General features: G+C 53.2%; 1 protein-coding gene across 1 annotated transcript in view; it reads right to left on the bottom strand.

Annotated features, from left to right (window-relative positions):
• Window positions 1-24,536, bottom strand: part of GTF3C1 (general transcription factor IIIC subunit 1) — a 79,692-nt gene that overhangs the window by 9,782 nt on the left and 45,374 nt on the right. The window contains exons 14-29 of the mRNA XM_070362912.1: window positions 23,978-24,162; window positions 22,007-22,237; window positions 21,618-21,763; window positions 20,160-20,257; window positions 19,576-19,672; window positions 19,290-19,467; window positions 15,885-16,026; window positions 15,365-15,500; window positions 14,533-14,614; window positions 14,215-14,403; window positions 12,295-12,449; window positions 10,431-10,573; window positions 8,749-8,830; window positions 6,479-6,591; window positions 4,586-4,648; window positions 1,967-2,060 (exon numbers count right to left, since the gene is read on the bottom strand). Of these exons, the coding sequence (XP_070219013.1) occupies window positions 1,967-2,060; window positions 4,586-4,648; window positions 6,479-6,591; window positions 8,749-8,830; window positions 10,431-10,573; window positions 12,295-12,449; window positions 14,215-14,403; window positions 14,533-14,614; window positions 15,365-15,500; window positions 15,885-16,026; window positions 19,290-19,467; window positions 19,576-19,672; window positions 20,160-20,257; window positions 21,618-21,763; window positions 22,007-22,237; window positions 23,978-24,162 (2,134 nt within the window). The remainder of the gene's footprint in view (window positions 1-1,966; window positions 2,061-4,585; window positions 4,649-6,478; window positions 6,592-8,748; window positions 8,831-10,430; window positions 10,574-12,294; window positions 12,450-14,214; window positions 14,404-14,532; window positions 14,615-15,364; window positions 15,501-15,884; window positions 16,027-19,289; window positions 19,468-19,575; window positions 19,673-20,159; window positions 20,258-21,617; window positions 21,764-22,006; window positions 22,238-23,977; window positions 24,163-24,536) is intronic.

Here is a 24,536-nt window from a genome sequence, read left to right as displayed (position 1 = left end):
GTTCCAGAAGCATCCAGGCTGTGCCACGGTCTGTCTGGGTCACACCACGTTGCTTCTGCCTGTGACTGCCTATTCTTCCGGCTTCTACCTAGGGCTCCCTGCCCCCACCTCTGACCGCTCTGCATGGCAGGCAATGTAGCCCTTTTATGCCTATATCAGACCACATGTCCTTCCCTGCCTCAAAAGCCCTGATGGCTTCCCTCTGCAGGGGGACCACACAGTCCTAACACTGGACCCTCAAAGAATTCCCTAACCTCATCCCTGTGACCTCCCACTCCTTGCTGCCATGGGTGGGGGTCCCTGGAGAAAGGTTCTGCATCCCACTTGGGGTCAGGCGACCTCTCTCATGTGTCTTTCCATGCCCTGGGGAAGTCAGGGAGAGTGACAGCCCTTTGGCACCACTGTTACAGTCCAGGCCCCACCTGGAAACAGAGTTGAAGGAAGGAAAAGTGAGGCTGGGACAAGGCCCCACTGGGACGCAGGGACCAGGCTCCTGCTGTACCCTGGGGGCTGGACTTTCTCATGTAAAAGGTGGTTGGACCCACCCTTGAGGCTGTGCCAGCTCTAACTCCTACTGGGCAGGAGAGCTTGTCGGGGTCCTGCCCCCTCCACTCCGGTCTATGGTCTCCGGGGGTGGGACCTGGGGTCCATGTGCTCTAAGAGCTGTCCAGTTGACTCTGAGACGCCCTAAAGTTTGGGACAGCATCCATCTAAACACATCAGCGGGATAAGAAACACCACCAGCCCTTTGTTCTCTAACTTCTTCCTTCAGGTTCCAAACTGGCTTGACTTCGTCAAGTAAGCTGTAGGAGCTGAATTTTAAGTTGTGAGATTAAATACAAACGTAGATAAGGCCTACTTGGAACACACTTTTGTGATCATTAAAAATAAGGGCTTCTCTGGTGGCTCAGGGGTAATGCAGGAGACACGGGTTTGATCCCTGGTCCGGGAAGATTCCACACGCTTCAGAGCAACTAAGCCCGTGAGCCCCACTGTTGAGCCTGTGCTCCAGAGCCCGGGGGCCACAAGTGCTGAGCCCATGCGCCACAACTGCTGAAGCCAGGCACGCTAGAGCCTGTGCTCGGCAATGAGAGGCCACTGCAATGAGAAGCGTGCTCACTGCAACTAGAGAAGCGCCCACGCAGCAATGAAGACCCAGCACAGCCAAAAAAAAGGGAAAGACGCATGAGTTCGTGCAGCAGACTCCTCTCCGCTGGGGCCTTGGAGCCACACAGACTCAGGTTTGATGAACGAGCTCTGGGATCTTGGTCATGGGCTTTTTAACTTCTCTGAGCCAAGTTTTCACACCTATAAAGTACTAAGCCCACCACTTTCCCAAGCTCAGCACAGGGTCAAGGAGATCTGCCTTCTCCTTCGTCCTCATTCAGCTACAATCCAAGCAGCATCACGGTTCTAGTATGTTCTCAGGAGATGTGCAAGACTCAACGCCCGCAGAAAGGCAGCTTCCCCACCGGGGGACGTTTTCTAACAATCAAACTATGTTGACACTTGTCCACTATAATTGGAAAAGATATGCTACATAGCCAATTAGTTTCTCAGTTCTTTTGTCATGGCTCATTTCTCCTTCTGCCTAATTGTCTGCCTTCAAAGTTAGATTCAAAACCTCAGCCCTGGGAGAGATTTTGGAGGTCACCAGATCCTGTGCCCATACTTCAGTGAATGGGTGGTGGGGCGGGGGGGTCTTCCCTGGCAGTCCAGTGATGAGAACTCAGGCCTTTCACTGCAGTGGCCCAGGTTCAATCCTTGGTTAGGGAACTACTAAATCCTGCTAGCCATGTGGCAACACCAAACAAACAAAAAAAGATGAATGAAGATTTGGCTGGAGCCTCGGGGAGCAATTAGGCCCCCTGAGACCTCATAGGTAAGAAGAGAAGGGGCCCCAGCCTGGGAAGGGTCCCAAGTCCTGGAATGCTGCTGCAAAGGACGCTGTGTCCCCAACGCCCACCTGGAACGACTGGCAGATCTCCATCTGTCTGTCCGAGAGGGCCAGCGTGCTCTGGATCAGGTTCTGGAGCACCAGGAAGTGGATGTCATCCACGCTGCAAGAGATGCGGGGGCGGGTAGCGACATGGCCACGTGAGCCCACAGACCACGTGAGATGAGGGGGGAGCGGACAGGGTCATGTGAGTCCACGGGCCACAGGCCACCGCTCATCCTGCTGGTGGATTCTACCTCAAAAAACCTTTCCAATCTCCTGACAGTGATACAAATGTTTCAACTAGTCATAAACCCAAACAAAAGGAATGAATGGTGGTTTTTACCCCTTACTGACTGGTCCATTTTCGAAGGGAAAAAGTTTTATTCTAGCGGGTAAGGGGTGACATAACCTAGGAATAAGTTTTCATGACAACGAACATGTGTGGTTAGTGCTTCCATTTTTTAAAATCCAGGTTTATTTATATTAATTTTTAAACTTTTGGAGTATAGGCTGAGATGGTTGGATAGCATCATCAATTCAATGGACGTGAGTTTGAGCAAACTCGGGGAGATGGTGAAAGCCAGAGAAGCCTGGCGTGCTGCAGTCCGCGGGGCTGGTAAGAGTTGGACACAACTTAGTGACTGAACAAGAACAACACAGTCGATTAGTGCCGGGAGCCGGCATATTGCATATTGAGTGCATATTGCATATTGAGTGCAGCACTTTCCACAGCATCATCTTTCAGGATCTGGAGTAGCTCAACTGGAATTCTATCACTGCCGGTAGCCAGCGTGAGGTACTCCGCCCATGACAAAGGTCATGAGGAAGGAGGCTCGGCACACGCAAAGGCGGGATCGAGCCTCAGGAGTCCCCCTGGAAATTCTTGAGCATCTACCCCCAAAATCAGAGTCTGCCTACTTTCTGCTTTGTGCTTTCACCTACACCTCTGACTTTATGGGGGGCTGTCCCCCACTACCTCTCTGAAAAAAGAGTTAGCTTACAGCTCCAGTTAATAATTCCTGGGTGTGACAGTGTTTAACCTACAAACTCCTTTGGAAATCCTCTAGCCTGCCTGAATAGGTTTTTCCGGCCACATGTGTTTGTTCAGAGCCTCCCAACTGTGAGAGGCAGGAGATGTTCTAAACTGTCTAAACACAGATTCTTTTGAGTAGTTAAAAGATTGATTAGAAATTGTATTGGTGAAGGGATTTTCACTTGTTGGGCCAATGTTTGCTGCTAAGTTTCCATATCCCTTACCTGCTGTGTCCCTGGCAGTGTATTGATTAATATAATTGGTGTAAATAGTAGCTTTAATGTTTGTAACCTGGGACCCTTGAGTTAATTCTTTTTCTTGTTGTAGCCCACCACACCTTTGCTCTGTAGGAATGCAGCTTTATCTAATGCTTTTGGAGGGTGGCTCCTGACCAATCACCTTTAGAGAAAAATAAGTTTTCTGAAGAAAAGGTCTTAAAATGTTAACAGGCCTCCGGGCCAGAAGATGATGCAAATCACCTAAGCTTTTGCATATGATAAGTTTGCAGGAAGAAAGCCTGGTTTGCTGCCTGACTCTACCCCTTCCCCCATTATCCTCTATGCATAACTTAAGGTATAACAACTACTTTGGAAAATAAAGTGCGGGCCTTGTTCACCGAAACTTGGTCTCACCATGTCGTTCTTTCTCTTACCTTCTGGCTGAATTATTCAGCCTCTTTTCTACACTGAATTTCCTCACTGAGCTATCCTTATTTCAACCGCTTTTCTCCACTAAATTTCCTCACTGAGCTATCCTCATTCTATTACTCTTTATATCCTTAATTAACATTTAATTAAGCAATTGTCGCCTGATCTTCGCCTAAGCCGTCTCTCCTTCGAATACCCTGGATCAGCCAGGGCTGGTCCCCGGCAGATTAGCAATGCTGTGGTAGGTGAACAGCGAAGGGATTCAGCCATATATTTTTTTCATCCAATTTTAAACAACTGTTTCTCAAATAAGAATAGGCTTTTCACTGAATACAGACCTAAAAATCAAATATTGATTATGCCAGATGGAAAGAAAGGCTGAGTTTTCTAACCCGCATTTTCCTTGGGAAGTTCATGGGCTACAAGTTCATACCCCTTCTCCAACCCGTCCTCAGGCTGGGCTGGTGACAGGCGAGTTGATGGGTTGGCCTGCTTTTCCCATGAAGGGCCACATAATTTAGTCTCCGTGGGCCCCATGGTTTCTGTTGCAGCCCCTCAGCTCTGACGTTCCGCCCTGAAAGCAGCACGGACCACACATGGAACGGGCGAGGCCGTGTTCCAATAACACTGTATTTCCAGAAATGGGCACCAGGCTAGATTCGGCCCTCGCTGATCCCTGAGCCAGGCTGCAGGCAACCCAGTGAGGCGGCCAAGGAAAAGGCGCAGGGCCTCCAGCTGCTGTTGTTCTTTAGTCACTTAGTCATGTCCACTCTGCGACCCCATGGACTGCAGCCCGCCAGGCTCCTCTGTCCAGGGGATTCTCCAGGCAAGAATACTGGAGTGGGCTGTCATTCCCTTCTCCAGGGGATCTTCCCGACCCAGGGATCACACCGGAGTCTCCTGCACCGGCAAGCGGATTCTGTACCACTGAGCCACCTGGGAAGCCTCGGGCCTATGAGTACTTGCCTCTTAAGTTCATCCTCTTTCATGACTTGATCTTTTTTGTCTCCAATCACCAAAACTCGGTATCTGCATAGGAAACAGAAGAAGCGCTTGTCAAGGGAACCCAGCCGACCTTTCTGAGCCAAGGTGATGCTCGAGTGAGGTGGCTACTATCAGCTAAACGTTGGAAAAAAATAATTGGTAAACTCCCTAAAATTCAAACTCATACATGTAAATTAAAATGAGAAAACACTGCGTTCTGCCCAGTGAATGAGCGTGTTGTAAGAACGAGGGTCGGAAAAATGAGGAATGTTTGGTCACTGACCATCTTGAGGCGATAAGGGGACATGTTAACTTGTAGACAGTGACTGTTAACTGTTTCCGGAGGAGGAAGACAGCTGTGGGCTCATCACGATGAACAACAAGCACAGAAAGGAGCCCGGGAATAAATAACCTCACAGGGGAGGAGCTGTAGGTGATCGTGTTACACGTTAACTCCCCATCTATTTTTCTGCGCTCCATGCAATTTTTAAATTAAAAAAAATTTTTGGAGGCCACACCATGTGGCACATGGCATGTTAATTCCCCAACCGGGGATTGAACCTGTGCCCCCCGCGTTGGAAGCGTGGAGCCTCAACTACTGGGCTGCCAGGGAAGTCCCCCTGAGATCCATGTAATACTGTTTTACTGTGTTTGGACCAAGCAAATAAAAATAAACCACAGAACTCTATGAAAAAACCCACGGCCATTTATTTGTAAGTCACGTCTTGGGTTTCTACAACACTAAAGTCAAAATTCATCTCTGCAATAGTAAATTCTTCCTAAAATTTAGCAGTAAGACAAAACATCTTTTCAGAAGAATGTGAACTGGTTTTAGTCAAACGAGAAAATATTTGGGACCATTTTTCTCTCTTACTTTGCCTGCCAGAATGCTCAAGATCAAATCTAGTGGTCAGCTGTTACAACTGGAACTTTTTTTCTTTCCTCTAGATAGGTCATGAACTCACCTTTACAAATCTTTGTCTTCTTTAATAACTTAAAGTTGGCCCATGTGTTTATTAAAAACACGTGGGGATAGAAGTTACAGGTAGGTAAACAAGCTGCCTGAAACACTTTCACGACTGAAGACAAAGCACAGCACTTAGGAGTTCTGGGTAAGAGTTTGCAGCAAAAGCAAAATCTATAAGCAACTACAGAGTGCTCCTTGGCCCTGGCACAGAGTGGGCAGGACACGAACTAGTTGCTGGGTGAATGAAAGGATGAGACCTCCAACCAAAACAGAGGGCTGGCTGCAGAGGTACCACACAGCTCACAGTGGGACCTGACAGATGGACGTCGTCTCTAGAGGAAGAAATTTGGAAATACAGTGGCCACAGGGACTATGCTGATGAGGATGGTGAGGAGAAGGGATTCACATCTGGATGAGGCAGCAGAAACAGGCCTGGTTCAACAGCACTCAAGATTTTAAAACTGCACAGATTCTGGGAAGCTCAAGTGTGTTCCTCTCCAGGTGCCCAGGGGTGGAGCTGTAAAGAACAGGGGCTCTGGGGTCAGACCCACCTAAGTTCAAATCCTGGCCTGGGGCGTACTAGCACCATGACCTTGGGAAGCTTCGTACATCTCAAGGTTTCCTTGGGCATAAAATAAGCAATCTTAAAAGCACTCCAATATCTGAGCAAGCCCGGAGTGAGCCAGAGCAGGGCCGCACCGGAACGGAAGGGAGCGCCCCGTGGGGTGTAGGGGATGGCGGCGTCTCCCCAGTTTCAAGCCCCCCGGAGAGGAGACGAGAAGTGCAGAGTCAGAGGGGCACAGGGTTCGCTGCCGGGTCAGGTGAACGGCTGGTGGGGGATGCGCCTGTTGCTGGTGACGCACCCTCTTGCCCCAAGACCACACAGAACCTTCCTGGAGGAGCCTTACCTGGCAAACAGCTCCTCGAGCGTGTCTGGGATTTCAAGGTTTGGATTCTTTAGGGCTGAACTGAACTTCTCTCTAAGCTTTGCCACAAATTCTTTAAACTCGCTGGCACAAACCTGTTGACGTGAGAGAACGAGACCTTAAGCCCCTTCTCTCCTTGAAGGGAGGTTTCACTAACACACAATGAGAAAAATCCTGGAGCAAATGCCCAGAGCAGCGTGCCCCCAGAAACCCAGAGAGAAACGCTGTCTCCTGTGCCCTCTCCCAGCCCCCGAGACCACTGGGAAGGTGCCGGGTGCTCACCACTCTGGAGCCGGCGAGCCTTACACCTGCACTGCCAGCGCTTGTCCCCAAGCCCTGAACACATCCCAGGGAGTCCCTCCAATCAGCAGCCTGTGTCCCCTCATCACCCCCCTCCCTCCTCTGTGCCTCACCTGTGCACATCGGCCTCCACCCCCACACTCAGCCGTGAGCCCCAAGCCAGCCCCTCCTCCTCTGTACCCACCCCATGTCCGCCCAAGACCAGACCTGGATCACAGAGTGGCCCCTCACTGCCTTGCCACCCCAGGCTCGTGCCTCCAACTCCTCCTCCACGGTGTGGCCGGCAAACCCACCCTGTTACCCTGCCAGCCGGTGCCAGGGCTATAGGACAGGGTCACGCTCTTTCCTGATGCCTCTCGCTGAGGCCCTCCCACGGGGCGCCTCGCCCCTCTTCCTTGTCTGCCTTTCCTTGGCTGGTCCCTCGTCTCTATGGTCTGGGCTCAGTGGTGACACATCTGAAGGGCCCTGTGTGATAACAGACGGTCGCCTACTTCCTTCATCCCATTCTTCCCTAGCGGTGGAGCCAGCCCCAGCGTGGTGTGGGCAGGCAGCCTGCCCAGCCTTGGGGGTGAGTCAGGACGGATCTTCTGGAAACGGCTGTCCCCTCCTCCCTTGACACAAGGGCCCTCTCCCCACTTCTTCCTGCCTTGGGATTCTGTTGTGAGATGTCAGCCATGAGGTGACCAGCATGAAGATGGAAAGCTGACCCCCGGGGATGGGGAATGAGTGACAGAATGAACCCGGGACCCTGACGACGTTTCTGCTCTGCTGCCCCGTGAGGGACAGCCGACTTCCGGGCTGCTTAGCACAGTGTTAGGTTTTCCTCTGTCACTTGCATCAGTCAGTTCAGTCGCTCAGTCAAGTCCGACCCTCTGCGACCCCATGAACCACAGCACGCCAGGCCTCCCTGTCCATCACCGACTCCCGGAGTTTACCCAGACTCGTGTCCACTGAGTCACAGATGCCACCCAACCATCTCATCCTCTGTCGTCCCCTTCTCCTCCTGCCCTCAATCTTTCCCAGCATCAGGGTCTTTTCAAATGAGTCAGCTCTTCGCATCAGGTGGCCAAAGTATTGGAGTTTCAGCTTCAACATTAGTCCTTCCAATGAACACACAGAACTGATCTCCTTTAGGATGGACTGGTTGGATCTCCTTGTAGTCCAAGGGACTCTCAAGAGTCTTCTTCAACACCACAGTTCAAAAGCATCAATTCTTCTGCGCTCAGCTTTCTTTATAGTCCAACTCTCACATCCAGACATGACTACTGGAAAAACCATAGCCTTGACTAGATAGACCTTTGTTGACAAAGTAATGTCTCTGCTTTTTAATATGCTGTCTAGGTTGCATCAGAAGCACTCCTAATTCTCCCTCTGTGACCTCAGCACCCTGTGCTCTCCTGTGGGGTGGCTACACTGTTCTGTGATGTCCACTTCTCTGCCTGACTCACTGGCCTCGGCTGGCACCAAGGCTGGACACACACACAGCGGAGTCCAGTGCTGGCTCAACAAATCAGGGGTAAGCAGACTGTGAGCCGCATGGCAGAGGAGTCTGGGTCTGGAAACATAAGCTTCCTTCCTGGTCAGTCCCTGTCCCAACCCTGCCCACAGAAAACTCAAAGAAAACTCATCGCCTATCCGTGAGCTTTCCAGACGTCTAAATGTTTGTAATTTCTGAAGAGCTGCCCTACTTTCTTAACAAAATAGACCCAAGGCACAGCAGCGTTGCCAAGAGGCAAGCCAAATTCTAATTGTCTTTAAAAAACTGATGCTGGATGCCAGATCAAGAGAGGTTCACAGCCAAAAACCTGACAAGTCAATTTCCCAGATGAGCGCGGGAAAAGCCCAGGCCTGCACGGCCGGCAGAGGGACCCAGAGGACCAGACCTCTGTGTCTGGAAACCTAGAAACCCTTTCCTTAGGGCAGGCTGCGCCCAGCCACCGCACGGCACCCACCTTTGGGTTTCCGTAGTCACCTTTCCGACTCAGGAACTCCCCAACAAGCGCCTTATCCTGGTACACCTCGGCGAGGCAGACCCTGCAGGAAAACGGACCACAGGGAAGCCTGGGCACTGCAACCATGCCCACGTTCAGAACCACCCAAGATTTCTAACGCTGCTGGCGTCAGCTAATCATGAAGTGTGACCGGCTTGTGTGCCTGCTGGGTGATCGCAGCTTTCGGAAATGAAGGATTCGGGGTCAGCCTGTTACTGCATACACTTCACACCTCGGCCTCTCCAAGCTCCCACTCTCCTGCCCCTCACAGGGGTTTGGCCAGGACTCTGGGAAAGATCTACGTGGAAGCATATCATAAACTTAAAAACAGGCCCCAGGGGTTGGTATTAAGAGCTCCGGGCTCCTCCATTACCCTTGTCCACCACATCCTTCTTCACATCTCTATGGTGACAGGACAGCCTGACCGCCCACCAGGAAACAGAGGGAAGACAGCCAGTGTGTGCTGAGCTCCTGGGGGCCGGGCACTTCTGACCCTCACAAGGAGCTTGCAAGGAAGAGGCTGTCATTCCATTTCACGGCTTGGCGAGCTGTAGGGACCCCCTGCCCCTGAGGTCACACAGAGGCCAAGGGTCAGGTGGAGCCCTGCTCACAGGTGGGGAAACAGCCTCTGACGGGGTAAGCGCCCCGTCCCAGGCCCCACGGCTCTGAACTGCGGTGAGGACGGAGACTCAGGCCTCCAAGCCCTGAAAGCCCTCTCATCCCCTGCCCTGGCCGCTGCAGGACGAGAGCAAGAGCGTCAGGCGGGGGCCGGGAAGCCCAAGTCCAGACCTCACTCACTGCAGCTCTCCGTCACCCAGCAAGCACCCATCCTCTCTATGCGCCTGTTTCCACTTTGGGAAAAAAAGAGGACTTTGGACCAGGGGATCATAGCCTTTTCTGATAGAACATTTTAAGAGCATTCCACATGCCGGGCAAGTGGCTTCACACAGGAAGGCCCCCTGGTGTCTAACCCAGTGGTTCTCACCAGGAGCGATCTGGGCCCCGTGGGAGATGTGTGAAGACACTTTTTGCCGTCACAGTTGGGGAGGGGGGGTTGCTACTGGTGCCTAGTGGATGGAGACACGGATGCTGTTAAACATCCCACAGAGCATAGGATGCCCCACACAAATGATCCGGCCCCATGTGTCAGCAGCGCTGAGACCCAGAAGCCCAGAAGAGCTGAATCTCCTCCATGGTCAGGGCTGGGTGCCTTCCCTCCAAGCTGGCTGACTGCACGCAGTCCAGGGCTTGGGATCAACCTGGAGCCGAGCTCTCTCACTGACCCATGGCACGGGCATCAGCTGGTGGGAGTTGTTTCTCCCAACCCTGCTTGGGTCCCCTCCTGGCCCCACCCTCCTGCTGGCTGCAACCGGAGAACATCTCTGGCTTCACAAGGCATCCTGAAGTCTAAACAACACCTTATGTGTGCGAGTGCCCGGAATCACACCCAGCCCCCCGGATCAAGGGCCACCTCACTAACGGCCTCCAAAACACATCTGATGTGCTCCTGGAAGACTCAGACTTTATCCACCTGGATTCTACAGCCGACTCCTAAGCAGATGGGATGAAAAAAGAGGAAAGAACAAGCGAGAAGCCCGGGGACACCCTCGACGGGGAGTTCCGGAAGTTCAAAGGCGGCTTACTTGTAGTTCAGATAGGCTTGTGGGTTTTTGATTATGTAGCGAGCTCTTCGTCCAACCGACAGGGAGGTTTTATCCAGAGACTCTTCCAAGGTCGAGTGCAGGATGTCCCGCACAACCTGCCAAGGGACGAACGGGCCCTTCACCTGGATCAGACACAAGCCGAGATGGAAGGTCAGTGGCCCCGGAGCCCACGGCACGGGCCACTAGTGTGAGGGAGGGGAGTCGGCCTGTGCAGCCTCTTCCCTCAGCAGACACACAAAACTCGGCCACAGTTACTGGGTACTGACCACGGGCCTGGCGCCAAGTAGGGGCTGGGAAGAAAGGAGTAAGACAAACCCTTAACATCCAATGGGAAGCGTCTCTGGGTGACTAACAGAGGTGCCTGGAGGGTGCTGGGTAGTACTGACTAGAAGGCAATGTTAGGGGAGCTCAGGAGGTCTGTGACATGGTTTGTGGAGGGTTGTGCTCAGAAACGCTGTGTGTGGCGCCTGCGGTCACACTGATGGCAACAGAACGCACAGAGTCCCGGGCTCAGGGCCCGCCTCAGGAAACACGGGCAGGAAAATAGAGCCCAGGCGAAGAAGGGGCATGATGACAAGGTTTTTTTCTTAGTGCCTGAGCATGAGGGGGCCGGGTGTGAGTCTGGTGTGAGTTGGAGTGAGTGAGTGGAGGCTCCATGTAGGCCTCTCCCATCATCACCATGATGAGACAAGGGCCAGGCATGAGGGACAGCAACACGCCATCAGGTTCCTCCTGGCAGAAGGGGCCGGGATGCAATTTAGGAATGCACAAAGAGGTAAGAAAATGATTAAGCAAAGGGGTTTAATGAGCTTAAATTAAAGGCAGAGAGCAACATACGGCCTCTGGGTGGGTGTCTTTGGCCGGTACGGCAGAAGGACAGGAAACACTGACTATGCTGTGAAGCTGCCTCACCCGTTCTGCCTGGTGGTGTTACTACCTGCCGGGGCCCCGGACGGGAGGCTGGCGGAGCCCACACTCCTGGGGGCTTCTATGGACCAGCCTGATGGGACACTGGCCTTGGTGTGGCTGGAAGGTGGGGCATGAACCCAGGCGTGAGCCTGGGGCCATAGCTACGCAAATGCGTAAGAAGCCTCTCTGCCTCTAGAAGCAGCCACTCCAGCGGGCCAAGAGGGACCAGAAGCCAGAGGAGCAGCGTGACATGTGTGTGGCCAAGGGGCGGAGCGAGGGCGCAGTAACCACTTCCTTTCGGCAGATCAATGGTGCCTTTCCAGAGATGATAAGCAGTAAATGAAAGATAAACAGGACTATTCCAGGCAGATGAGGATGGGAGGCGGGGAGCAGGCAAGGGACAGAATCCCGGTGAAGAGACAGCGAGTGCAGCTCTCAGCTGTGTGACGCTGCTTGTTGTTGCTGTTTACTAAGTCACGTCCGACTCTGCAACCCCATGGACTGTAGCCCGCCAGGCTCTTCCGTCCATGGGATTTCCTAGGGAAGAATACTGGAGTGGGTTGCCGTTTCCTTCTCCAGGGGATCTTCCCAACCCAGAGATCAAACCCGCGTCTCCTGCACTGGTAGGTGGGTTGTTTATCATCTGAGCCACCAGGGAAGCCCGAGCTGTGTGGTGTGCAGCCAGGCAAAGACACAGATGTATGAGCTGAAGGCTGGAAAGAAAGGTGCAAAAGTGAGTGTGGGGTTCACTGGGAAGATTCTGGGAGATGCTTCTCCCACGGGCCGAGTGGAGTAGATGCGATGAGTGGTCCCAGGGCCATGCTCCTCCCTGTGTGGGTCAGAAGAGAAAGAGCCTCCCAGACGAGAGGGACTCACAGTCAGAGGGCTGGAAGCTGGGGTGGGGTGGAGAGGCGAGTGGGATGAGGGGGCGCACCTTGGTGTTGAGGACGTTGCTGGCGATCCGGCAGAGCATGAGCAGCCCGTCCTCCTGCAGTGACCAGGTGACCCGCAGCCGTGTCATCCTCTGCAGGGCGCTCTGGTCCGCCTCGTCATGGTAACGCCTTTTGTTCTTGTCTTCCGGGAGCTCTTCTAAGGCGGGGATAGCACAGGGGGCTTTGAACAACTGTTTGAGAGCTGTCATTCCAGAAAGCAGAAGGGTCCCTACCCAGTGGGTGGGCCTGGATCAAGGTGTCAGTTATCAGCATCTTATCAAGTGGGGAGTCATGTCAACTAGCCATAAAAGACTCAGCCCAACGGGACAGATTTTTTTTAACCCCTTTCATCATTTCTGTTTGGTCAGATTTCATGGTGACAGGCTGGGCAGCCTGATGCAGCCGGTTATCTGCCTGCCTCCAATCTTTCCCTCGGAGGCACTGAGCCCTCTGAAGGTGCCTAGCCTCTCTCAGAAGCCCTCTGAAGGAACCTGCTCAGGGCGTGCTCTCCAGATAAGTGGGACCCCACCATTCCCTGCTCTGCGACCTCAGAGATGCTGTGTACACTCTGGTGCAGCAGGGTGACAACAAGGCCCACTGTCCAGGGTTAAGTAACTTCAGGACTGACCCAGACGCCTTAAAAGCACCTAGAGCAGTGCCTGGTGCAAAGGAGCTGTTACCTAAGTAATATCAAGCACAAACATTATGCAATATTTGCTGGGTGCCAAACACTGGCTTAAGCTTTTTACATATATTCACTTACAATAATAATACTTGGCAACCATGCTAGGAGAAGGATACAACTATTATCCCCATTTGGCAGGTGAGGAATCTGAAATGCACAGAGACCCAGCACCTTGCCTGAAGTCAAAAATCCTAGGAAGCGGCAGTTAGGATGGGAACCCTGAGCTCTAAAACCACTGGGTTTCCCCAGACTCCACCCTCCGCTCCCCTCCCTGCTGGGAAACACTGGCAGGAGTTCCAAAGGCAGATGCCATATGCTACCGCCAATTCTAAAAGACTGTTTGCTTAGTGAGCATATTTCAAATGAGAGCAGGAGAAAAGTGGGCAAGATCATTTGCATTCAAAGCAACACCACCATTGGATTTTGCTTTGCAGTGAATTCAGGTCTTTTCGAGCCAATCTGATCTTACACGTATCTGGACAGGCTAAACGGAGGGGGCCGTTTCAGCTGATGGGAAGCTATTTGTTATGAGCACCAGCTGAGTAAATCACTAAAAATGGGTTCCTGTTAAAGCATTCTGCTCTCAGCTGAAACAGCTAAAGCTATCAGATCATTGTTAAAACGCATGGTCCACTGAAATGACATAAAAGTGACTAAAAACCAGGACACTGGTCTCCTTGCTGCCCTCCTTCACTGTGAATGATGCCCGAATGAAGAATTCAAAATGGGAATCGAACAGGTGCCGTGCACAAGGGGTTCACAAGATCCAGAGAGATCCCGCAGGCTTAAATGACTCCCGCGCTCCCTCTGATTTAAAAACACAACTTGAAACTTTGTCCTGAGTACAAATGCTGATGTTAAAAGGTGAACCAAGAGAATAATAGGATTTGAACCGGCTGTGATGAGGCCTTGGCTAAGGATTTTTGCAAAGGTTTTTTTTTTCCCAGTTGAGATGAAATTAAAAATGTGAACAGAAGGAGTCACTAACTGAAATGGCTCTATATACTACCGTATATAGACTGAGAAAGCAGGGGGGATGTATAGAAAGTTCAAGGCCCTCTCAGCCAACAGGCTGGGCTTGGAAAACAAAACACAACCACACAGTTAGCGCTGCAAGCGGAGGGGGGAACCGGAGTCTGAGGGCAGCACTCAGGCCGGGCTACAGGGAGGCTGCTGCCCGTCCCTGGCTGGACCGGGCAAAGGCGAGCCCCACAAACACAAACAATCATGGCCAAACCTTTCTTCTTCCTCTTGATCTTCTTCCCTGGGTCCTTCTTCAGCCGTTTGCGCTTCTGGCTTTTCCCACCCTTCACTTTCTGGTTCCGCTCCAGCGTGGGCTCTCGCTCCACCTCGACGTGCTCATCTCTGTCGGCACACAGCCCCGATCCAGCTCGAGCGTCTCCCCAGACCGTCAACCTGCCGTTGCCTGGAAACAAGCAAAGGAGCCCGGCATTGCAGAAGGCCCCCGCAAAGGCTGGAACACGGCGCGGCGCAGGGGTCCCACGGGCCCAAGCTGGCCCCGTGTCCGTCTCTGCTGAGCTCCCGGCCCATGTACCTCCGGCCCCAAGAGGCATCGGGCGCTTGGACAGAAACGTCTGCAGCCTCATCGTGAGCCCGTTCTCCGACGTGGTGGTCTCCTGAAAGACAAGGATGGCACTGAAGTGTGAGCTTCACTGGGCCCCCAGGAACCCAGTGCAGCCACAGCGCTGAGTGTTGAGTCCCTGATGACGAGGCGGCGCAGGGACCGCCACCTTCCTGTGGCACACACACCCCGTCTCGTGGGACCTGGCACACACACCCCATCTCGTGGGACCGCTTAGACTTTCCTTTCTTTCTTTTTAAAAGGAATACTTGTACTGATCGAAGAATAAATTAGCATCCATGGGGGGAAAGAAAAAAGAAAGTCAGGTAGATATTTACAAAGTCCTGCTGTACCTTCAGTACTTACGGATGCAATTACTCGTGTCTCTGGTCAATTTTGGTTTGGCCAATTCAAAAACTGTGAGCTGGGACTTTCCTGGTGGTTTAGTGGTTAACAACCCACCGGCCAATGCAGGGGACACGGGTTCAATGGTCTGGAAGATCCCACATGCCGCGGGTCAACCAAGCCTGTGCGCCCCAACTACAGAAGCCCGAGCACCCTGGAGCCTGCGCTCCACAACGGAAAGAAGCCACCGTAATGAGAAGCCTGAGCACTGCAATGAAGACCAGCCCCCTCTCGCCACAACCAGAGAAAGCCCACACACAGCAATCAAGACCCAGGGCAGCCAAAAACAGAAACAGAGTAAGTAAATCTTAAAAACAAAATCTGTGAGCCAGGGAAGGGAGAGGCAGGTGAGTAGTGATGGCCGGAGACTGGGTGAGATGGTCCCAGGACGGACGCCCACCTTTTTGGCCTTGTCCATGATATAGCTGGTCCAGATCCAATTGCGCTTCAGGTGTGCGTAGAAGCTGGAGTCGAGCCCCGCGGCTCCCAGGCCGTCTCCGGGGATGATGCCTTCATCCACGACCTCGCGGCTGCCCCTGTGAGTCGGGAAATAAACAGACACCGAGCCTCCTTGGGAACTGGGAAGAGAGCCCGTGGAGTGGGTGGGGGCATGTACCGCAACTGCTACCTTCCCACAAAGACATCTGACAGGTAGCAGTAAAGAATTTGTCAAAAATCCAGATTTTTATGTAAAAATCCCAGTTTTTGAACTTCGGCAACTGGTTCTTTTTAGTTTTTGACAATGGGGAGGCTAACTGCCTCATGGCTGGGGCCAGAGTGAGCCATGGCCACCAACCCGCAGCCCCACAGCAGGGACTCAGGCCTCCAGGTCCGACAGGGAGCCTGACTGCGGGGGGGCAGCCCACAGCCTGCAGGACGAGACCCCTGCGGCTGTGCACTCGGGGACGGGCGGGACGCACATGGTGTACTCCATCATGGCACACTTGCGCTCCAGCGTGTACTTGTCCATGGCGTTCTCCTGCTCCTTCTGCATTCTGCCCTCCTCATCGCTGCCCTGGTCTGGGCCGCTGCTCTTCCGGGCGCGTGGGCAGCGCACTACGCCTAGGAAAGAGACACGAGCCCCGCTGAAGACACCTTTCTGCCAATGTCTGCTGCTGGGTGGCAAGAGGAGTGAATTCCCTTTCTGGGACTAGGATCCCCACCAGGGAAGAGGGGCTGAAACCGGTGGACCTCTTTGCACAAAACATCTTACATCATCATGTCGCGGGGGAGCAGGAGGAAGAGTTAGTTAGTAAGGCTGGTGGGTGAACCTGAGAAGAGACTGCACAGCCTGGATTCTATAAAGGCGGGAAGGCGAGCAGGCGACCAGAGAAACCCCAGGCCTTCTTTCTTCCTGGTGGAGGCCGCAGGGAGCCACATGCCACAGGCCCGGGCTTACCCAGGGGCTCAGTGGTAAAGAACCTGCCTGTCGATGCAGGAAACACAAGCTCGATCCCTGGGTTGGGAAGATACCCTGGAGGAGGAAATGTTAACCTACTCCAGTAAAGTATCCTTGGCCTGAAGAATCCCATGGACAGAGGAGCCTGGCGGGCTACAGCCCCTGGGGTCGCAAAGTGTGGAACCACGACTGAGCGTCTGAACAACAACAGACACGACCACACAGCTCTGGGGTACGCGCACTGTCTCTTCACCAGAATCCCTGAGTGCCCTCTGCAGAGATGCATTTGCTGAGAGGAGAAAGTAAGCAAACTGCACTTCTTGAAAAGAAATGTGAAACATGATTAAAACCTTTGCTTGAGGGGCTTCCTGGTGGTCCAGTGGTTAAGAATCTGCCTGCCAATGCAGGGGACCTGGGTTTGATCCCTGGTCCAGGAAGATCCCATGCGCCGCGGGACAACTAAGCCTGTGTGTCACAACTGCTGAGCCTGCGCCCTAGAGCCCGTGCTCCGCAATAAGAGAAGCCACTGCAATGAGAAGTCCAGTCTCCACAACTAGAGAAAGCCCGTGCATAGCAATGAAGATCTAGCACAGCCATAAATAACCAATTAATTAATTAAAAGAATTGCTTGAGTCAGGCCAGGGAAGGTTATGATAATCTGCAGACTATCAAAGAGCCTCCTGCAACATGGTCAGCTGGAGACTTCAGCCTGACTGGTGGCAAGGGGCAACAGGCAGAGCCCGTGCCATGCACCTCTCAGCCAGAGCTTCAAGTGAAACGTCTGGTTCAAGCTTCCCCTCAGTTCCACGAGGGGGCAGCGGCGGTGGTGTTCCCGGATTAGAAATGAAGAAACTGAGGCTCAGGAGGCTCCAAAGAGCTCACCCAGGGTCGTGTAACTGAATGGACTGCGAACCTAAGAGGACCTCAGGCGATGCCTCACCTGGCACCGCCAAGCTGCGTGTTGGGGACGCAGCCTTAGGCCACCCCCAGGACTGCTGAGCCCAAGTCCCTGGACGGCACCCAATAACCCGCATTTCAGCATGCTTCCCCAGAGCTGCCGGTGCACTCACGCTCTGTGAGCCCCACCCTGGAGGATGCCCACATCTTATTATATGATGCTTCCCCTCGGTCTGTGGGGCAGAACCCCCTTGGCCCCCGCAGATGTTTGCTGATTGAAGGGACAGTCAATGTCTGATTATCAAACTCAATAAGCCTCCCATATTTCGGCTCAAGAACACAAAAAGGGATAGAAATTCACCCGTTGTCAAGCCTGAAAGACTTTGATGCAAATAACATACTGGTTCGCGAATTTTTATCTAGTATAAAATGCAGGGGAATCAGGGCACTTTAAAATCTGCAATGCTAAAAGCCTCGCTCATTGCTGCTGCCAGAGGAGCCTACAAAACACACTGTTTCTAACATTTGTCTGGACCCATTAAATGATCTATACAAATGCTCGTTAGCCTCTTAGCATTAAACAGTTCTACCCAAATCACAGGCTTTCCTGGTAGCTCAGGGAGGCTCAAGTTCAATCCCTTAGTCAGGAAGATCCCCTAGAGAAGGAAATGGTAACCCACTCCAGTATTCTTGCCTGTCAAATCCCATGGACAGCAGAGCCTGGCAGGCTACAGTCCATGCGGTTGCAAAGAGTCTGACACGACTGAGCACACATCAACACAATACACATGTGGCTCCTGCTTTGCAAAAATCAAAGCGTAACCTTGATCTTCAGGCGCTGTGACAGGAGGAAGACAGAAGTCCTCTCCCAGGTGCAAACGGAATGCAGCATCCTTCTCCTGGGAGAAGTGGCAAGACAGGACCCGAGGAAAACTGGCTTAGAGGAAAGAGCACCAGAATGGCGGTTCTATCGCCTTCTACAAACCCTCCATTCATTCTTATAAACATGTTCAGGATGTCGCCTGTGTATCAGGCACTTTGAGACACGCTGGGGATGAACGCCAAATCTCCTGTGCTCAAGGGATTCCCAGAATGACATCAGATGACAGCAAAGATGCTGGAAAGGCTTTCTCGGAGAGAGAATGCTTGAAGTAGGGGCGGCTCGGAGAAGACGACGCAAGCCAACGCCTAACACAAAGCCCAAGCCACCCAAGCAATGGGCAGTCCGGTCAGTTCCTCCTCCAGACCTCCCCACTGCCCTCTGTCCTTCACTGTCACCAGAGGACCCGAGTCACAGTCTCCAGCTGGCCTCCCTGCCCCTGCTCTGGTGCCTCTCAGTCTATGGTCCACACAGCAGCCAGGGCAGCTTTGAAAGACATGAGATCTTGACTTACAACCACCAATGGATTCTCGCTGCTCCGAGAATAAAGCCAAAGTCTCAGGCAAGTTTGGAAGTTTGCAAGTTCTCCTGCAAGTGTCCTACAAGGCCCCCGAGTCTGACTCCTGCTTGCTTCTCCATCCCAGTGGTCAGTCTCCCTCCACATACACTGGCCGATTCTGCTTCTTAGCTCTGGTCATGCTGGCTTGGCCTCATCCTTTAGAACTCAGCTCAAACTCTCCTGCTCAGAAAGGCTGCTTCCTGACCAGCCAAGGAAAATACCCTCAATCCGACACCCGGTGTGTTTCCTCCCCAGCACTTAACGCACTCTGAATCTCTGTGCTGTGTGTCTTCCCCAAGAGAGCACAAGGCCTGCTGCTGTGTGATGTGCGTACGGGAAAGCGCACACAAGGTGTTCAGTAAATACCTACTCAACGCGCCCAGTGAATGAAGACAGAAGTGGAGCTGTCCACTCAGTGGGGTGGGGGCTGGGGGCCCTCCCAGGTAAGATCCATCACATTCCTTTCTAAGAGAGCTTCCAGGATACTCCAGGCCTCAGGGGACAGTCTGAAAACCAGCAGGCGGTTTCTCTCCAGCTCTAACCCCACAGAAAGGAGGGAACACAGGGAGTCCTGTAAAGACGGCTGGTACCTAGTGGGGTGTTGAGGCAGACGCACTGCAGATCGAACCAGTAGTTCTCCACGTCCTGCATTGAGTTCAGGACATATGAACGCCTCTCGAAGGGCCGGCTGCTGCGGGCCACGTTGTAATGGGGGTCACAGGTGGTGGTGTCCACGATGCCCACGTTCTTCTTCAAGTAGACAAAGACCTATGAGGGAGACAGCGGACGGTGAGGGGAAGCGCAACCTCAGAGTCGGGTTAGAGTCTGGAAATGCTCAGGACCAACCACCTTCGACCGCGTGTGAAGGCCGTTTACCTGATCTTTATCCTGGAACTTCTCTGTGGGGCCGAACTGGAGCAGCCCCATGAAGCAGAGCCTCTGAAGGTTCTCCACCACCGAGAAAATGAAACGTCTGTAGGCAGAGGGGGTGGCGGGCGCTCAGTCATTATCAGGGGGTCAGATGGGAGTGAGGGATGGGACTCGCTGCTTCTCCCCTCTTCTACCTGTGGGACCTCGAGGGCGGGCTTTGGGCCTGCACTGAGCTGAGACCCAGGACCCCTAGCCCATCACCACCCAGGGAAGTGGGGCACTGCTTCTACACAGGGGGGCTTGAGATCAAAAGTAACAACAGGAAAACCCACTTCATGACCTGCAGTCTTTATCAGCAGATTTTACTTTTAAAAGAACCTTGCAATCAAGGGCTAAAATGTCCCGGCCCACACTGCAATTGCCTCTGTGCTTTACGTAGGTCACAGAGTGGCTGAATTAATGACCTGGGGTCTCTACAACCTGGAAAAAGCAGAAACCTTTCCTTTTCTGGGTCAACCGTTACTCAGAAGCCTAATTCGGAGGGGCCTGCCGGGAGCCTCAGCTGCCCCGAGTGACCGCAGGGACCTCACCTCTTGTACAGAAGCTGCTGCCGGATGGACCTGGGGAGAAAGCGGATCAGCGTGTGCTTCTTCAGGGGGTCGTTCAGAAACTCCTCGAGGTGGTCCACCTAAGAGGGATTTTCAGTGCTCAGCTCACCCTGGAGGCCAGGGCAAGTTCCAAGAGCCGTGAAAAAACACTCAGCACTACGTTCTGGGCTGAGGTCTCACTGAGCTGGGTCATCTGCCCCATGGGGACCTGGATCCTCCTACTCCCCACCACCTCCCACATCGCTCTCTCAGCCCTGACACCCCTCCCCTCCCACCCTTCTGCCACAGTGCTGGGGACCGAACACGTGGCCTCACTCACTGCTGGTGGGCATACAATGTGCTACAACATTCCTGGGGGAGCACTGGGAGACGAATATATTTATATTTAAAAGAAAGAAAGAGGGGACTTCCCTGGTGGTCCAGTAGTTAAGACTCAGTGCTCCCAATGCAGGGGGCCCAGGTTCGAGTCCTGGTCAGGGAACTAGATCCCACGTGTCACAACTAAGACCCTGAGCAGCCAAATAATTTTTTTTTTTTTAAAGATAAAGGATGCTTATTGCCTTTAAAGCCATTGATTCTGCTTCTATCCTTACCCTTAGAGAAAAAATTTTAGGAGCTACCCACAAATACAGCTACTAAAAGGTATTAATCATCGTGTCATTTACAACACCAAGAAACTGGAACTTAAACACCCCAAAATACAGTACTGGTTAAATAAACTAGGGTATGTGCATAAAAGGAATACCATGGAGGGAGGTGGGAGGGGGTTTTGGGACAGGGGAACAAATGTACACCCGTGGCTGATTCATGTCAATGTATGGCAAAACCCAGTACAATACTGTAAAGTAATTAGCCTTCAATTAAAATAAATTAATTTTTTAAAAAAGAAATACTATGAATTTACTTAGTATCAAGTTAAAACAATGGTATGGAAAACACAATACATTGTTCAGTGGTAAGAACAGATTATCATCTGTATGATATCACAGTATGATCTCAACTCAGTATTTTTTTAAGAAAGGAAGCTCTCATATATACACACATTCATGTTCATACACACACGGCATAGGAAAAAAAGACTAGATGAAAACACAGGTAACACGAGCAGCGATGTCTCTGAGTGATACAGTTATGGCATTTCTATGGTAATTTCCGTTCTCTCCTTTTTTCTGTATTTACTGAATTTGTAAAAACATTTTATTGCTCTACCGTAACTGTCTATTGACTTATCTAGAAGGAACAAGTCTTTGAAATATTTCCCTTGACCCACCGTCCATCCAACCCCCACAACCTACCCTGCCTGCTTGCCTGCCTATTTAATCCATCTGTCTGTCTATCTGGCCAGCCACCCGTCACCCAGCCAGCTACAGCTGAGCGCAGGTCCCCGGTGTGGATGGAGCCGCGACACCAGCCCCTGCAGCGGCCTGGGAGTCGCCGTACCTTGTAGCTGACTTGCACGACCTGGGTGAAGATGGACAGGGGCAGGCACAGAAGCAGGTCGCTGACCAGGGCCCAGCCGAAGCCGAAGTCCTTGTGGACTGGGATGGGGGGGACATAGCGCTTCCACGAGGCTTCGTCCACGAACACTAGGAGAAGACAGGGGTCACTCCCCAGACTCCCGGTCTCGGTGCTGCTCTCTCCTCCCTGGTCCTGCTTCCCTCTCACCACAAACTTGGGCAAAACCCTCCCCGTCGGGCAGGAGGCCCAGAGGCTCAGGAAGGCTGGGTGATGTCTGTATAGTGATTGGGGCAGTTCAGATTATAAGGACGAGGCGCCGCCCCGGCTCCCCGCTGGACCCTGCTGTGGCGTCCTGGCCCAGGGCGTCTCACCGGTCTCCGTGGCGAGCTCCACTTCGCCCTCCCAGGTGTCCTTGGGTGCGGCATCGAAGGAGGCCTCCAGGTCGCTCCTGGAGGAGGACGGGACTCCTGCCTTCCTTTCCGAGAAGCTCAGCTCCTCCACCGTGGTAGGGTGCCCGTAGATCAGGTACCACAGAAACATGTGGATCACCCGCAGGCGAGGCATTTTGGGCAGAAACCCTAGAGAGCGCCCCAGTCCAGGAACTGGGGCGAGAAGGAAGCAGGGTGGTACGTGAAAACCCCAGGCTCCCTTCGGTTCACTTGATTCAAAAACGACCGAGGGCCACTGGGTCCCAAGGAGACAGCAAATGCTTGCGTCCTTGTGGGACTTACTTCCTAGACGACAGACAACACACTACCTAAGATAGCACACTGGATGGAAACAGCTGATGCAGATGATAAAGCAAGGAAGGGAGAGCAGGGCGATACTTGTGCAGAGGCCTGAGGGGGCGGCCTGGAGCTGGTGGAGTGGGCCATGCAGACACACACACCCCAGGGCGAATGCAACGTGCCTAGCTTTCGTTCCTGGTGGCTCTGCTGGTAAAGAACCCACTTGCCAATGCTGGAGACTCCAGAGACGCGGGTTCGATCCCTGGGTCAAATCCCCTGGAGGAGGAAATGGCAACCCACTCCAGTATTCTTGTCTGGGAAATCCCATGGACAGAGGAGCCTGGTGGGCTACAGTCCATGGGTTCACAGAGTTGGACACGACTGAGTGCACATCCACACGCAGCATACTGGGGAAGGGCCAGGAGGCCCAAGGGACGGGGCAGAGCAAGGAAGCAGGGGAGTGGGAGGTGAACCGCGGGGAGCAGGGAAGGGGTCCTCCAGGACAGGCTCAAGGCTGTTCTTCTAAACACTCCAAAATCAGGTTCTTCTAAAGAGCTTATTTCTTTGACACCAAGTACCCCCTGACTTGCCCCAGACAGAAGAGACAGGTGAGAGACAAGATGTGGCGGGGAGGACAAGGGGCCCAAGGGCCCCTCCTCCGGCGCCAGGCCTAGACCCTATGAGGAGCCCTTGGCTGCCTCTCACCCCGCCAGGCACGTGCGCTGCTTGGGTGCACGTCCTTGTGTGAGTTCCCCTCCCCCATATGCACTTTCTAACTGAGAAGCCTCGAGAGGAAAGGCCGAGCCCACGTGTCTGGAGAACTCAGCAAGTGGGGTCCCTCCTGCTAGGCATCCCCGGCCGCTGGGGCCCCCGCCAGGACGTCTCCGCCTGAGGTCTGTGCCCTGTCACCGTTGGCCCCTCCACCAATGTGCACGCTGTGATCACAACTGCAACTGAAGCTCTGACTACGAAGGCCAGGCTGTGTGCACGGCCCAGCAAAGCTGACGTCCGAGCAGCTTGGTGCAGGGGTGAGGGAGTTGCTGTTGTTCGGTCGCTCGGACGTGTCCCACTCTTTGCAACCCCACGGACTGGAGCCCACCAGGCTTCCCTGCCCTTCACCATCTCTCGGAGTTTGCTCAGACTCCTGTCCGCTGAGTTGGTGACGACATCCAACCATATATCCTTGCTGACGGGAGGCAGCCCTGTTGGAGACCTGCATCCTGGAAAACTGGATGAACGCTCATACTCATCAGTGGCTGTAACTCCCAGAGGCTGCAGGGTCGGGAGAGGCAGAGATTTTCAGTGGTTTACCGAATGATCCGGCTCAAGGATACTCAGCAGAAGGAGCTTTGTGTGTGTGTGTATGTGTTAGTCACTAAGTCGTGTCCAACTCTCTTATGACCCTGTGGACTGTAGCCTGGCAGGCTCCTTTGTCCAGGGGATTCTCTAGGCAAGAACACTGGAGCGGGCAGCCATTCGCTTCCCTGAGGGTTCTTTCTGACCCAGGAATTGAACCTAACGTCTCCCACATTGCACCTCATTCACCATCTGAGCCACCAGGGAAGCCCCATCAAATAAAACACAACTGGACCCTGACAAGGAGCGGCCTTTTACCTACGACAGGGTGGTAGTTCTTCAGCTGGGTTACGCCCATTTTCTCATGGGTCTTTTTCACCCGTCCACCTTCTGGTTTCGAGGAGGCACTTGGCTGAGCATCTCCTGATCCACTCGGGCCCTCTTCTCCTTGACTTTCCTCTTCGGCTTCCTCTTGAGGCACTGGAGGCTGGGGCGCTTTCATCCTGAAGGTCACAGGCAAGATGTGAAGACAGTACATGAGAAAACCAAGGGCTGAGAAACGACAGGGTCTGTCCTCAAGAATTTGGCCCCGCGGAGTCAAATCAACCGCCCACAGGGGCCAGACAGGTGATCGTAAATGGACAAATTGTGTCAGGGCACTGGACATGTGGGGGTGACCTGGAGAGTAAACCCCCACCTCTGGGGCAGCTACTACCTTGCGGGCAAGGTGGCCTACTGTGCGGATCCTCTGACACTTTCATCCATGCCAGAAAACAGGAATGGGACGCGAAATTAACTGTGCAACTGATTCACAGCACCTATGGCTGAGGCACGGCTGGCCACACAAGCCAGCGTCTGCGAGTCAGATCCAGCCCTG

This window comes from Bos mutus, chromosome 25 (assembly GCF_027580195.1).
Source record: "Bos mutus isolate GX-2022 chromosome 25, NWIPB_WYAK_1.1, whole genome shotgun sequence".
In the NCBI taxonomy this organism is placed as follows: domain Eukaryota; kingdom Metazoa; phylum Chordata; class Mammalia; order Artiodactyla; family Bovidae; genus Bos; species Bos mutus.
Note: the sequence above shows the minus strand (reverse complement) of the source record. Positions and strands in the feature narration are given on the sequence as shown.